This window comes from Schistocerca cancellata, chromosome 1, assembly GCF_023864275.1.
Source record: "Schistocerca cancellata isolate TAMUIC-IGC-003103 chromosome 1, iqSchCanc2.1, whole genome shotgun sequence".
Taxonomy (NCBI): Eukaryota; Metazoa; Arthropoda; class Insecta; order Orthoptera; family Acrididae; genus Schistocerca; species Schistocerca cancellata.
This window is the reverse complement of record NC_064626.1, coordinates 1,130,175,353-1,130,191,460: the sequence shown is the minus strand read 5'-3', so window position 1 is coordinate 1,130,191,460 and position 16,108 is coordinate 1,130,175,353. Positions and strand designations below refer to the sequence as shown.

At 38.0% G+C, this 16,108-nt stretch overlaps 1 protein-coding gene across 1 annotated transcript in view; it reads left to right on the top strand.

Moving 5' to 3' along the window:
• The first annotated feature begins 399 nt into the window (after positions 1-399).
• The window catches only part of LOC126092616 (tubulin alpha-1 chain-like), a 60,338-nt gene continuing 44,629 nt past the window's right edge, over positions 400-16,108 (top strand). The window contains exons 1-5 of the mRNA XM_049908334.1: positions 400-556; positions 1,233-1,455; positions 2,659-2,960; positions 3,052-3,579; positions 3,687-3,740. Of these exons, the coding sequence (XP_049764291.1) occupies positions 554-556; positions 1,233-1,455; positions 2,659-2,960; positions 3,052-3,579; positions 3,687-3,740 (1,110 nt within the window). The 5' untranslated portion in view covers positions 400-553. The remainder of the gene's footprint in view (positions 557-1,232; positions 1,456-2,658; positions 2,961-3,051; positions 3,580-3,686; positions 3,741-16,108) is intronic.

The following is a 16,108-nucleotide window of genomic DNA, read 5'->3' as shown; positions in this document are numbered from 1 at the left end:
TGAACCCACGGACTAAGTCAATGCCACTATGTCGCCTACAGTTAAAAACGAAGACCTTCCCCTCCTAAGTTAACCTTAGGAGCATGGAACAACTGTTAAATCTTTTAAATTCTTCATTGTCAATGATAGTCACATGGCTATTAAATTCTTTTTGCGTGTTGCCCTCGCCTAACAGCCGTTCGAGAACTCTATGCCCTTAAATATACGCCTTTTAAAAGCATTACGTCATGAAGCCCACGCGCGAAGTAGGCCACCGCAGTCTTACTCATTCGTTTTTCCGTAGAAGGCATCATGGATAATACCGGTTGTGGCCCTCGTATTCAGCTCTTGGAACGCCTACAGTATCCAATAGCAGAGCGCCTTTCAAACGCGGTAGGGCAAGGGCCAATCACAAGCTTCGTTATATGCTGGACTGCGGAGTCTATATAAGTGAAATCTGACGTTGCAGCCGTCACTTTAACCTCGGCGCGGGACACCTTTGCACGTTCCAGACGAGGCAGAAGTTTGCGGTTTCGATTTTTCCATCTGCTGAATTCTAGTGACCGATAACAAAATGGTAAGTTACTTCGTAACATTAATGCGTTTATGCTAGGCAGAAATTTTCGAAATAGACTATGCAGTTTAAAGATTAAGTTTTGCTAACGATGGCACCAAAATGTTCGTAGTTTTAACGTTATTGTGTTAAAGACTATTCGTATGTAAAAACGCCGGTGATTGTATACATTTATTACAACCAGGTTCAAGAATGGCAGTCTTGTTGAAATAAGGCATGGAAGTTTCATTATGGTTTGTCAATTTGAGGTTACAGATTTGGGTGGGGCACTTTGCCGGCCGGCCGCCATGTTTGACACGTTTCCAGCTCCAGTTCGTGAAGTGAAATGTATTTCCATTTCAGTTTCTAATACAGGGCGAAAATAAATAATCTTGAGCGAAATTAAGTTTTCCTTTTTTCATTTGAGATTGTTAGAGCGAATGTGTGCACTTTACGTTGTAACTTATTTCATGTGTAATTCCACTATTTTCGAGAGAGATAAGCGTTATTCTTCGCGTTACTTGTCGAATGATTTTCATTGAGCCGTGGATGAATAGCTGATGTTCTGTTCTGTAGGAATGTTCATGTAGAACAGTCTGGGAAGAAAATTTAGTTGTAAGAAGGAAGTTACTTAATGTGAATGACTTAATGTGAATGAAGACTGTAAGTAAAGCCATTAATAAGTGTTTCTGTATTTCAGCGTGAATGTATCTCAATCCACGTTGGCCAAGCGGGAACCCAGATTGGTAACGCATGCTGGGAACTGTATTGCCTGGAGCATGGCATTCAGCCCGATGGGCAGATGCCATCAGACAAAACTATTGGAGGGGGCGATGACAGCTTCAATACATTTTTTAGCGAAACTGGTGCTGGGAAGCATGTGCCACGCGCAGTATTTGTGGACTTGGAACCGACTGTTGTTGGTAAGTACAGAAACAGATTATACGCCGACGTAGCATTTTCCGTTGGTTTAGCACAACAAATAGTCAAAGATCGGTTTTAATAGAAGAAACTGCATATTCTTGTATTGCTGAGTTCGGAAACCGGTGAATACTGGGTGTTACTATCCTACGCACTGTCCCCCTGCTTGCAGATTTAAGAATTGGATCCTGCCCCTTTTGCAAGTACAAGATTGTTTTCTTATCCAATCATATCCAGTGGTTTTTCATTTTTTTACTAGAAAACCCCAAATTCCCTTTTATTCAGGTTTGAAATAAATTAGATCACATTTAAATTGCATACATACTTTTATTATGTAAGTTCCGTTAAGAACGTAGCGCATGCCGCTTTAATAATTTATTATTGCTGTATTTTGGTGTTATTTTTTTCTGCCAAATTTGTTTTTGGGCATTTAGTATGATCTGTGGACAGTGGTAAAAATTTGAGGCTTGGGTAGGAGGAATTATGGTGTTGTTTGTTGTTTATGGATTGTTTTAAATTTTAACAAATTGGTGAATTATGGATGCCCTGTGCTATAGTTTCTGGATTTTGTAATTTTCTTCTAGGGTTATTAAACAAACCCATACCCCCACCAGATAGTTCTCCAAGGCTTCACTAATCTGAAGCCTATAGGCTATTCTAAGAATGCAAGACCTCAAAAAAATAGTTCCATTTGAAGTGAAACTTTTGGATGATGCCCTAACATCTGTTTTTGCAGAGTTGATGTATTTAGACCCATGCCTGATTTTATAGTATTGGTCCCTCTTTAATTCCATGCAATTTCATGTTAGCTCTGCAAACATGAAAATAAGCAAGGTGGCAGCTGTTCCCCAGTCACAGCACAAGACATGTGGTAGTTGGTATTTTACAGCACAGTGTAAATGAATTGATCTTAATGGTTTCTCCTGAAGTAACATAATGTGTGTCCTGTCCTGTAGTTTGGTTGGCTGGCATGCAAACTAAGCAGCCGCTTCATTCGTTTTTGTATTTGTAGTTGCCTATTATGAAAATGTTCACTTTCAGTTGTCACTGAAAATGGTTTGCAGATTTAGTTGTTAAAGTGACAGTGTATGTTGTATCTGCTGGTAAAAAATGGTGCTATGGTTTCTAATCCATGTTTTATGCATTTAAATTGCTTCAGTGGTGTTCCAAATTGCTCATCTGCAATTCATTTTTTTTCATTGCAGATGAGGTGCGTACTGGTACCTACAGGCAGCTGTTCCACCCTGAGCAGCTGATTACTGGCAAGGAAGATGCTGCAAACAATTATGCCCGTGGTCACTATACAATTGGAAAGGAAATAGTGGATCTTGTGCTGGACCGTATTCGCAAGCTTGCTGACCAATGTACTGGGCTTCAGGGATTCCTGATCTTCCATTCCTTTGGGGGTGGTACTGGTTCAGGCTTTACTTCACTCTTGATGGAACGTCTGTCTGTGGATTATGGCAAAAAAAGCAAACTGGAATTTGCTATTTACCCAGCTCCTCAGGTATGTTAGTTTTGTGAAACCTTGTATGTTGCATATAATATTGGAAGTTGTGTGTGCTTTCTATAACTAAAGCATGGTGTTAAATTCTCAGGTCTCAACAGCAGTTGTGGAGCCATACAACTCCATCCTTACCACCCACACCACTTTGGAACATTCAGACTGTGCTTTCATGTGTGATAATGAAGCTATCTATGACATTTGCCGCCGAAACTTGGACATTGAACGGCCGACTTACACCAATCTGAACAGGCTGATTGGCCAGATTGTATCCTCAATCACGGCATCTCTTCGCTTTGATGGAGCTCTTAATGTGGACCTGACAGAATTCCAGACCAACTTGGTTCCCTACCCTCGTATCCATTTCCCACTTGTTACCTATGCTCCTGTAATCTCTGCAGAAAAGGCTTACCATGAGCAACTTTCTGTGGCAGAAATAACAAATGCTTGTTTCGAACCTGCCAACCAGATGGTGAAATGTGATCCAAGACACGGAAAGTACATGGCATGTTGTATGCTGTACAGAGGAGATGTTGTGCCGAAGGATGTAAATGCTGCCATTGCAACAATTAAGACAAAGCGAACCATCCAGTTTGTGGATTGGTGTCCAACTGGCTTCAAGGTATGTGTGGTTATACTACTATCTGTGATTTAGCTGCTAATTGAATGTTTTATGGGACAGAACAGAAATATTGTGTATATTTACTAAACCTTTGTTACTTGTTACAGGTGGGAATAAATTACCAACCTCCTACTGTGGTACCTGGTGGTGATCTTGCAAAGGTTCAGCGTGCGGTTTGCATGCTGTCAAACACAACTGCAATTGCAGAGGCCTGGGCTCGTCTTGACCACAAGTTTGATTTGATGTATGCCAAGAGAGCGTTTGTCCACTGGTATGTCGGTGAAGGTATGGAGGAAGGAGAGTTCTCAGAAGCCCGTGAAGATCTGGCTGCCCTTGAAAAGGATTACGAAGAAGTTGGTATGGATTCTATTGAAGGAGAAGGTGAAGGAGCTGAAGAGTACTAAGTTTGACAGATGGAAAATGCAATTTTCTGATTTGTTTGTGATGTCATTTAAGTTGTGATTTGATGTTCAAATTTTTTTACAGTTGAAAGATACTTGCTCATTCCACTTTTTTGTGTAATAAAATTTGTTTTGGCATAAATTGTGTAATGGTTATTTCAGAAATCCCGAGTGAATTAGCAATTAAATCTACAAATTGTTAAAAACTCAGTGTATTGCTGGTATGCTTCATAGCTTTCTGGTGTGATAACTTGAGGAATTCTGGGAGTTGGTGACAGAAAGATTATTTTTGTAGAGTTTGATTACAAGGAACTATTGCAATGAATGACTATTGAGCTTAATGAAAACTCGTTCTCGGCAGTATGCTAAACTTTCAACCTTCATTGATGCTGTAAATGGGACATCTAACAGTATACTAGTAAAATTCTATATAAGGGCAAATTTCTTTCATACTCCGCTTAGTGTTGGAATGTGAATATTAAAACTTGTATGTTAAAATGAGAGAGGGGGAAGAGTTACTGTTAACATGATTAAGCCTTTCAGAAGACTGTTTTGGAAAACTTGCATTTGTTAAGGTGTGGTCAATAGAAAATGGGCTATTGATGGAATGGTATTAAAGTTCTATTTAGTGGTTGAAAAACCTGATGTAGGCTTCAGCTCACATTTAGTCTGTATGGTGTACTAAAGATGGAACACTTACGGCACTGGCAGAAAAAATGCTTTCTTGGGTTTGTAAGATTTCCACTATCTGGCAGGTGAGTGTTTTGCCTCTGATGGCTTCTGAGAGATAGAAAATTTTAAAACAATGTCTTCCATAAGTATCACAAGAATTGAGTGAAATTTTACCTATTGTAAAAAAGCAAATGCTAAATTTTTGCACATTGGTCAGGGACACACAATATGGCTTGTTACTTCAAATTGAACTGATAGGTGGGTGTACAAATGAGAAATTTGTAGCAGAACCTCACTATTTCATGAGTAAAATTTTGAACTAATGATCAGTTGGGTGTTTGTAGTTTTTTCAGAATGTGAGTTGGAGTATGTCTGACAAAAGGATCAAGTTTTTGTGTGTAAATACTTTAAATTTACTAGATGCCTCTGTCAGTCTAATATAGTTGTGACACTCACTGCTGTGAAAGTTGTTACCATTTGACAGTTCAAATGACACTAGCGGCCAGAAAGCTTGCCTTCCTCTTGACGGCAGATGCGACGTAAAAATGTTTTTCATTAGTTTTGTACGTTATTTACAAAATAGTATATTTTTGTGTCACAGGTCTTAGAACAGTGAGTCATAAATGATCGTGAAATATAAGTAAACAGAGCATGAACTATTGAATGAAGTGACATAAGCTGCAACATTTTATTGAAGAAATAATTAAGTAGCAGCATACAATCACACTTATTCCACTGAAAGTAAGAGAATACACACTGTATATCCCACATATGAAGTATATAGATGCTCTTCCTTGTGTAAATATGAAGTGACACATCACTTCTCATTAAGTTCTGCTTTGCAGGAAGCCTGCTTCCAAAAGTACAATTTCCATCTTATTTTTTGTGGTGTCAGGTTATCCCAATAAAAAGCATGATTGTTTTAAAAAAACTATTATATCCCATTGATACATTTAACGAAAATAAAATTACGTGAATAAGTCAGTCCTAACACTTTAGCAACCCAAATGAGTGAGCTTCATCACTTTTTATTTCTTCTCTTGTTCCTAGAGACTAAGCAGAAGAGCCTTACCTTCAGTCTTATTAACAGCAGCTTGGTTTCAGCACTGCACTCAGGTGGAAAATTGGGGATTTCCATCATGTTCACAAAGAAAGCACCACAATTACTTATGTGAGCATATTCATCAAAAGAAGTCATCTTAGTGTCACAATAAGTTAAAACTTCTTTGACATCTTCTGTACAAATAGGGTTCCAAAGTTGCCTTCATAGCTTTTAAAATGACACTTTGTCATTTGCATCTAAGTCTTTGCTGTCATCTACAAGTACTGTCCTACATTTTGAAGTCATTAATTGTATGCAATTTCTTTAATACATAACCAGACACGTATCTCGTGCTGTTTGCCTCTCAGGTCTGTACAAATTTCCATGGCTTCAGTGTCTTTAATATTTCCAAATGTCTTGAGGCACTTGTAATGCAGTTCCTTAAGGATACAGGCACTTTAACACTATATGCATTAAAAATGTCAAAAATATCGTTTACTTTTTGGTAAAAATCTTCAGTAGCAGTAGCAGATGATGTGGCGCCACAAGTAACAAGTGTCTCAATTCCTGCTGCTACTGTTCGACTCAACACACGAACTGCAGTGCTTACCTCCAGTTTTGAAAATGCTGGCAGTTGGACAGCTCTTTTAGTGAGCTTGGGGGTCAACTTGTACTTCCTTTCACAATCACTTAAGTACAACTGACAAATGTCCTTCCATGAAGCAGTACCAATCCATCCTTCATCTGTTGTGGATAATGTTATACCTGAATAAATTATTACATATGATTTTTATCAAGTCTGTGGTGTCATAAAAGTAGATCTTACTCCCTTCGTGTACTAAGCATGGATTAACTGGTGTGATACCCAGTCTGTGCCTCCACTCCACAAAATTCGAGCCTTGGTCAGTCACACATTTTTACAACCAAACCAATCTCTGTGAGTTTTTTGACAACTTCAGAAAATGTGCACGTCAGATGGGTGGCTCCTACTGGTCCTTTGGAGAAATACTATACTAAGGGCTGTTTAAAATTTGAGAAGATGCCATTAATCATTATAACTAATGCAGTATTGGCAACCACAGATGTACGTATGAAACCCATGTCTTCAAATCCAATAACACGATCCCTAGAGCTGTCATATATCAAATTTTTCATTAATGACATCTCATCCATAAACAAATTTAAAAGATGAAATATGTTATTATTTATCCCATAATTTAATTGTATATCTTCCACATGCCTTTTAAGGTACATACTGATGGAAGGCTAAAACAGTGTGATAAAAAACTATATGCCTGAGTACTATAGTACAACATATTAAGTGCAAATAATTTAGTTTCATCTTTCCATCTTGCACCACGTTTTCCATTCAGTGGTATACTGATTTGGCTTAAAATCAAGAGCATCTTTTTCAAGTACTTGGAACCAATACTTTTTAAAATGAGCTTGTACTTCTGTCCTGTGACGTTGTGGTTGCAGTTTACTCTTACGATGGGCACTTTCCTTGTCACGTAGTAATTTTGTACGAAGTCTAATGATTTGCACATTTTTACACTTCACACGATTTTCCAACGCGCAAATAATTTCACCTGAAGCATTTCATCTTCAAAAGATGTCTGTATTGCAGCTTCCGTTATTAGGTATTTTCTATATGTCTCTCGAGTAGGAACACCTGTGGTAGCTGTTTCTTCTGTATCAGGAGACAGTTTCATTGTTTTTGCAGTAACACTTTCACGTCTGTATGGCAATTTTCGCTTCGTCACCAGTTGTGGCTTATTCAGCATGTCAAATAACGTCGGAACTGCATTCCATAACAATGTCTTCTTTTCCACGCTCATGAACTGGTTTGACTTGAAACGTAAAGCACAAAACTTCACGTTATTGAGCAAGTAAAGGACATCTTTTCACAGCAGATCCTGTCTTCTACTATTTATTAACCATTTCTTGCTCCTGATAAAGAGAGACAAATTCAATAATTTGATACAGTTTAGAAAAAAATCGTAAATAAAGAGCGGTCTAATGTGATGTTTCATACCTCTTGGTCCTTAGGAAACCTGAAGAATGACAAATGTGGTGTCTTCTTCCTATTATTACTGCAATTGATTGCGCTACATACACTGCCTTTCGTAAAAACCATGTTAAAAATGAATATAAACTATACTGTTTACATATACTAAATACCGTATTCAGCAGCATAGCTTCTCCACTGCTTGGGGCACTGTTGTTGTGGTGTATAACAAAAATCAGCGAGTGTGTCGCGACTGTATATATTAGACTGTGCCTCTGTCATGATTAGATAATGCAAACCTATATTGTACAGGGAGTGGCGTGTTTGTATTAATGTTAACTTGCATGTGCATTGTTGGATGTTCCACTGCTGCACTGGTGGGCTCATGTCCAGAGGAGAGGGGCCCTGCTATGGCTGGCAGTGGTCTTGTGGTGGTCAGTGTCTAAATGCTATCAATTGTTCTCAGTATTTTGTAGATATTGTGGAGGACTTTGTGTAAAATCTGTTAAGGCACGGGTTACATTATGGTTTCAGGAAATAATTATATAGTCTTCAGTTGCTTACAAAGTAAAATTAGCATGAAACTTCTCAATTCAAAAATAAGAAACTTCAAAAGGGTGTCTGCATCTGTAGCTGAGGTACTGATGTAGATGTCTGTTGTTTGGAGGATTTGGGGGGTGAGGTTCTTGGTGCAGCCAAGGATTTTTTGGCAAGCAGTGGTGTGCTAACATGGCTCTCCATACTGCATCTGCTTCACTAAGGCAGGTGATGACATGGTGACAAGTAAATATCCTTTGGGTCTTAAAAGCCTTGGTAAGGAGCTAGATTTGATAAGTGAACCAAAACAACGTTTTAAATCTGTTATTGAAGATATTCAGGTTTGGCTGATCAGTCGAGTTTAAATTTAGTATTAAATTTGTAGTGTCAGAATTGTTCATGTGGCCATGTAATGTATCTGTCAAATGCCAAATGGAAAAAAAAGTTGAGGGCACTCACTACTCATCCATATGCATTTGCTGCGCTTTAGTGTCCAGCATAATGTGTCTTGTAATACTTACACTCCATTATGTGAATTGTCTCGATGGTAGTGTGGATAATAAGCCGGCACCTATGATGCCAGGCCAACACAATGAGACTTGTGAATGTTGAACAAGAAATACTTGTGAATGTGAATCTTGATCATAAAATGCGTATGGAAATGATTTATGCTCTTTAAGTACAGATAATGTTGCGTTATATCAAGAGTGCAATCTGAGAAAAGTTTGTGATTGTAAGCTTCCTCATTCAGCTGATGTCACTGCGGAATATCTGCTAAATTGGAATTCTATGGAAGCAGCCCTATATGTACCTCCCATGGCTGCTGTTAACAGTATGGAATAGTAGGCATATGTACATTTACGCTGTTGCTGTTACATTAGTAGTGTCATATGGAAGCTCATTGTGAAGATCATTAAGGGATTTAAAATGAGAGAAGTTGCACATTAACTGGCAGAAGCAATCATTGGAGGGTACCTCTGTAAAGTATACGGATTATGGCTAAAGCTAATCTACTAATGGTAATCATGGGAATTACATGTAGAGTTATTAGCATGTTAGGTGAAAAGTAGTGAATTTGAAAAATTCCAGTGTTTGTTTTCTGGCACTAATTTTTTATAACACTTGTAAGCAGACATTCACAAACTTTGCAGATAACGGATTTAAAAAGAAAATTTTAAAATATTTTAATATATGAACAAAAGCTATTACCAGTGTTGGAGTTACTGGTAAATTAGAAGGAACGCCACTAAATTTCGATCTGCTGCTTCATCAGTTACATTTTATACTTGCTGCCCGTTTTCTATTTCTAGCTTGTTCTTAACTTCATTGTTACTCTCCAAAAACATTACTGTATGTCTTGCAGATTAACCATGAACATTGCTACTAGTATTTTTCCAGTCCTTGACTATATAACCCCATAATTTTTAATAGGGGCGGAGTATAAGGCATGTTTGTACTTTCATTGTGAATTTGTGGAGGTTCTCAAGTTTTTTGCTTTATGGGTGGGCAGTTGTTGAACAGTTTTTTGCCAGATTACATAATATAGAATACATGACAGTTGAATTGAAATGGATCTTTTTCGGGAACCGAAACAATTACTATGGAAGTGTAAATTTGGGCTTGCATCCAGTGTGTCTTTGAGCCTATTGTCCAATGATTAGTATTATCAGCAGTGTCACTGAAATGTATGGGTGCCTCAGGTGATCACCATGGGTTTGTGAAAGGCCTTATTCCTGATAGCGTTTTTGTTACACAATATGTGAACAAAGACGAAGACACACATTTCCTTGAACTTCTGTACGTAGTTGTAAATGGATTGTCTGGTAGGAGTTTTGTTAAACATGGTCCTGAATTTTTAGGGCCAGTAGCGAACTAGAAATTCCATACACAATTGTTTTGGCTATGCTGAGAAAATGCCTGCAGATGAAACTGCAACAACAAATGTTTGTGGAAACAATTTTGCATTGATTTGCAGTTGCAGACTCGCTCTTGCAGAACTCCACTACGCAAAACACCTTCTCCATTTACCTGGCAGCCATGTTGCTGGAGATCCTTGTAACAAAGAAAACTTCTTGAGTTTCTGTTTCTATACCCATAAAACGTAATACCTTACCTCAAAGCAAACATATTTTTACAGTCACTTGAAAGTGTCTTGATAATTTCGAATAATCTGTATGTTCGAGCTAGGAGAGGATAATGTATCAAAATAAATGCAAAAATATTTTAAGTTTAGCATATAGGAGTGCAGATTTAACACTCATTACCATACTGTACTAAAACGATCAATGGTCCGAAATGTGGTAATGTAAGTAACAAACTGTATTTAATACCAGCACTGAGATACAAAATGAAAAGAAATATAACCATGAATGTAAATTTAGGGGAGTGTGGAATGTAAGTGTATAATGACCAGGAAGAGTCGAAAGGTTAAGAAGCAATACCTTCATTTAAATGAACAGGGAAATAGGGTAGGATGCTTCACATATTGGTGAGTGTTTGTGATACAGTGCACCTGATATACTGATTGTGTTGGAGAGTAAATGGTAGGTGGACCCATGGAAAGGATGGCCTATGCCTAGGTCAGGTGAGTCCACAGAAGGAATGACCCGAACCATACTAGGGGAAGAAAATTTGTGAAGGGACACTAGGGTCTTAAGTTGAAAGGTAATTAAGAAGTATCCACCCATAGAAGAGGGTGTAGAAGCAAGTAATTGTTCACATTCGTGAATGGTTCTCAAATATGGATCAATTTAGAGAGACTTACCTGGTGAATGTCAAAGGAGGACAGCAGTGTTTTCATGTATGCTTGACTTAATAAATGTCTAGGATTTGCAATTATCAATTGCAGATTGAATTTACAGATCAGCATATAGCTCCTTGGGTACACGAAGCAAGGACTAAACAATGGCAACTTCAGGTAGGAATATTAACAGTGCAGGAAAAGACAGATTGGTACTTACTATAAAGAAGAAACATTAAGTTGCAGACTGGCGTAATTAAAAGGCACTATTGCTGTTGTTCAGCTCCGAGAAGTCTGTGAATCCCCATGACTTGTTGATAATTCTTATGACTGTAGAAGAGCTCAGTTTCTACTGAAACCAGGACTCTTTAACAATGATTTTAGGAAGGCTTTTGTATAAATGTTATTGTTATAATCTTATGGTTGTTGGTATTCCTTGACCCCATGGTTCGTGTCATTAGACACTTTGCTGCCTTTAATTACTTCACATGTTTTGACACTAAGTACAGTTCTAATGCTCTTGGGACAGAATTGAGCCCACACGGAATACTTAAGATAACTAACAGAACACGCAAAACAAGACTTGCTCCTTAACAAATCATCTGACATAAATAAACTTCTAAGTTCTTGTTTATCTTCAATCTACAAAATTCTTTATTTTCAAAAACTTTGACTGCAAAAGTGTGGAAAATCTGTTACCCTCATTGTGTAGAAAATGCTTCTTGCCTTGCTCTTGTCCAAGCAACATTAGTTTTTAAAAAGGACTGTCAACCGACATTGTACATGAAACTGTGAATTGAGACACAATGTTGTGTAAGAGAAAGTGCCAATATAGAAGGTTTAAAGTTCAGTCTTTCCCATCATTCAAATAAATTGGAAGACAATTAACAATTTCTTTTGCAGCCATCCACACACAAGGATATGAAGTCCTGTGAAGAGTGATGCACCATAGTTGGGCGGAATTGACTATCGTGGCCACCTCGGAAAACATCAACAAAGAGAAATGTACTAAAAACTAACATTGGACATCAGAGGATTACAGATCTCCCAAAGGAAATGTAACATTCTTACCACACCAAAACCCTTCCATGTTGCATTTCAGACTATCCTGATTTAGTTTTTTCCATGATTTCCCTAAATCATTCCAGGCAAATGTTGGGATGTTTCCTTTGAAAGCACATGGCCGGTTTTCTTCCCCATCCTTGACTCAGCCCAAATTTGTGCTCTGTATCTAATGATCGCGTGATGTCGATGGGACATTAAACACTAATCTTTCTTCCTTTAGTGCCTAAGCCATTGTCTGTGGTATCACTATTTTTAATCACCACCACCACCGCTGTCTTCTTTGCTGGTATCATCATCTTCATTTGTAAGCCTACTGGGATGTTTTCCTTCCTGACACCCCCCCCCCCCTCCCTCCCTTCCCCCCATAGTGTCATCTTGTGGGCTATCCATAACAATGGATATGTGGCACTTTTGACTCATTTCATAATGAGTTAACTTGAGGTTCCACTACCCTGGAAGACAATCAACTGGCCCAACATGAATATTGAGGGTTTCTTTATCGTCCCACTTGGAGTGAGGGTATAGTCTTCTCAAAGAAGCCATTCACTGTAAAACTGCCTGAGGTAAGCCTTAAACGGTCTGTTTCCATTATTTGATGTTGTGAGATCATGCTGCCAGGCATTATTACCAGGTGTAAGTTGTTCTTTGCCAACTGGTGCTTTACTTCATGGGTGAGGTATTCCTTGAATGACTCCAGCACCAACATTTCCCTTCAGTTAAGTAGAGAGCATGGTATTCTGTACCAAACAACCTTCAACCAATCTAGCATGAAGTCATTTGTCATCCAACCCTTTTCTTGGTATCTCAAGATTAAGTCCTGCAGGCAATTTTTTTCGGTATCATTTTCCTGCAAAAAAATCATGCATGGGGGGGGGGGGGGGTAACTTCTTCCTATCTGTTCCTATAGCTGTGGCTTGGTGTGAATGTTTGTTGGGGGCAGCCAGTTGTCATATGGACTGTGACAGGTGAGCTGAGTGCACATAAAGGCGGCTAGGAAGCTGTGAGGTACAGCAGTCACCAGGGTTTCCCAGGTGAAAAGAGGATTGTGTTCCAGTGGCTAATATGGAGGGGGCTGTATTTGAGATATTGTCACTAATGTCATTTTAATAAAAATATGTGAAAGACTTACAAGCATGCTAAAAAGAAACCAATGACATCTTTGGAACCATAACAATGCAACAAGCTCATTGAATATAAACCCTTGTTTGACATTTTAACAGTTAAAATGTATTAACATTGTAAGCATTATTGTTTATTATAAACTGTAACAGCTGAACCCATCGTGAAAGTCACACTTATGAAACACAAGATGAAAGAGGATAATACCAGCAATATGATGAGCAGGTTACTTTTCTAATTAAACAAACATACAAAAAATGTTATAAGCAGTCTAGTTTATTTATGTAAATAGTACCATAACTGCGGAATTCTCCACAGAGAGACAAAGGATGTTATCAGCATGAGTTTCCTTCTTTGATATTCCAGTACCTCTCAATGCATATTTAACTATAGTTGTGGTTTATAAAATAGATGAAGTCAGCATTTTGGCTTAAGTGCTGGATGTGGCACTTTATATGTTTGAGATTTGTCTGAAATTGTTAAAATAAAGTGGAAGTGATTTTAAAAGAGGTTGCAAACTAACCAAAGAAATTTTCTATGTGATTTATCACAAGAGTGTGTATAAAATTGCTGTGAAAGTTATGAATGGTGGTCAGGATGAAAGTATCTGCACAGAACTGAGGAGTAGTCATGTGACCAAATCTTTAAATAAGTATGCAGGAAGAGCTCATGGTCTTTCATCTGTTTTCTCGTGTCTAGAGGTTTTGATGTAGTTCTTCATGGGTTTGTATGGAGTAAGTAAAGTTATGGGCAGTGTGTATGCCGCGAGTGTTTCTTTTGTGTAGTGAGGCTTAGAGTAATCATGGGCATGTGTGATAACTTGTAAATCTTGAGACTCTGATTTCAGTCTTTAGAGCCAGTTTAGTTAGTGAAGAGTGCTGAGGTCTTTCACACATGACTTTACTTTCTGTTGTATGTCATTGCATCATTGCAATTGCGAACTTAAGACTTGTGGTTTAACAGATTTATGTTGTTATGGGCTTGAACTGATTTAATTGGATAGCACTGACAGCTATAAAATTTATATTCAACAGGAATGTTAAAGTGCAGGCTAGTAAACATCAAGATACAGTTCAGGTTTTTGACAGTTTATTACTCTGATGCACTTTATTATTTAGCACATGTTGCTGGGCTTAAATGCTATGTCTGCACAAAGTAGTTCCAAATTTTGCACTACTGATAGATACTGAACAGTTATTCTGTTATTTGTATGTGGCCACCATTCACATACATTGTGCATTTCTGAAAAATAAAAGGGACCTATATCAAGGTAAAAATCAGTCTGTTTTGAGTAGTAGTATTATTGTCCTTTACGATTTCATCCAACAGATCCAATCTCAGTTCATCTATTATTAAATTATTTGCTAATGTGTCTCACAGTTAGTATAAGGTTTTGGTATAAACATTAATATATTGAGTTGCTGAGCTATAGACTGATGGTGTACGGCCGCCTCTTATTGACGACGATGAGCCATGCTCAAACTTAAGGCCGTACATTGCCCAGATGCTGCTGGAACTTACTACTGTGTCATAACTGCTTGTATCAAAAGGGATACATGACATGAGGAGTAGGAACAAGAACCCTGCAAGTATCATAGTAATATGACACTAATGTGTACGTAGATTTTCATCAAACACTTGCAGAAAATTGCTGAGCTGGCATTGTTCTGAATTGTATCATAAGCCTGGCCATAATCATCACCCTCACACACTAACCAGTTATAATGCATGCAGTTGGAAAATTTCTCTTTATCTCCATAACATTCATTTAGATAATTTCTCAAAAAATTGTGAAGCCTTCATTGCGTTTCTCTTCACATACTCAATGACCTGATGCTGAAATTCATGAAACCTTCCCCTGCTTTGGTTCTCCAAAAATTCAGCATTTAGAAATGGCATTCTTTAACTTACTCTTTATCTGATGCCACCTAGCAACATTAGCTTCTGTGACACTGAATTTTCTTCCTGATGCATAGTTTTTTGTAGTTTCTGCTTCATGAACCAACATTAACTTAAAATTAGTGTGATATTGTCTGACCGAACCAACTGTGTACTATGATCTCACAGATGTACATTTTTTAACAAAGTCACAGCTATAATTTGTATTCATTATTGACTGCTACAGTTTACAATTTTCACAGCACTGAAAATATTACTAAACTGAACAGCAACTATATATTGTCTACTCAACTCCCTACAGCTGAATAAGCAGAAATCGTATCATTTTGGATTAATACTGTACCAAATCTTAAAAATTATCAGTGATGTAGAACAGCAGCAGCTTTAGCAACAATGATGAAGCTCATGTTTCACTCACACCACATTTCAGTTGTTCTGTGTGACCACAATGTTAGCAATAATTGCTCTCTTCCTATTATTATTTGTCCAACTCATGGGTAGTTCTATTCTGACTACAAATGGGTTCAGGCTAATGGCAATTTAAACATGATACATGTATATAAAAAGCCAAAGTACACTGTATACATTCATACTGTTGACAGCATGGCGAAATTTGCTTGCTGCTCACCACTTCCTTCCTCCCACTCATACTAGTGGTTCAAATGGCTCTGAGCACTATGAGACTTAACATCTATGGTCATCAGTCCCCTAGAACTTAGAACTACCTAAATCTAACTAACCTAAGGACAGCACACAACACCCAGTCATCACGAGGCAGAGAAAATCCCTGACCCTGCCGGGAATCGAACCCGGGAACTCATACTAGTGCTCAGCCAAGCTGGTGTCATAGTTCCCCCTGCAACTCTTTCAGATTGTACATATAAATGTGAGATGACCACTATATTAATCTATGAGTGTAAGATGACCCAGTATTTTTTGAATGCTGAATCTGGGGAAAAGCTCATCTTACATTCAGGTAAATATGCTAGGTCTTTTGTATTAAGCTTTCATGTGTAGATTTATGGAGGAATTTTAAGATTCTTTGT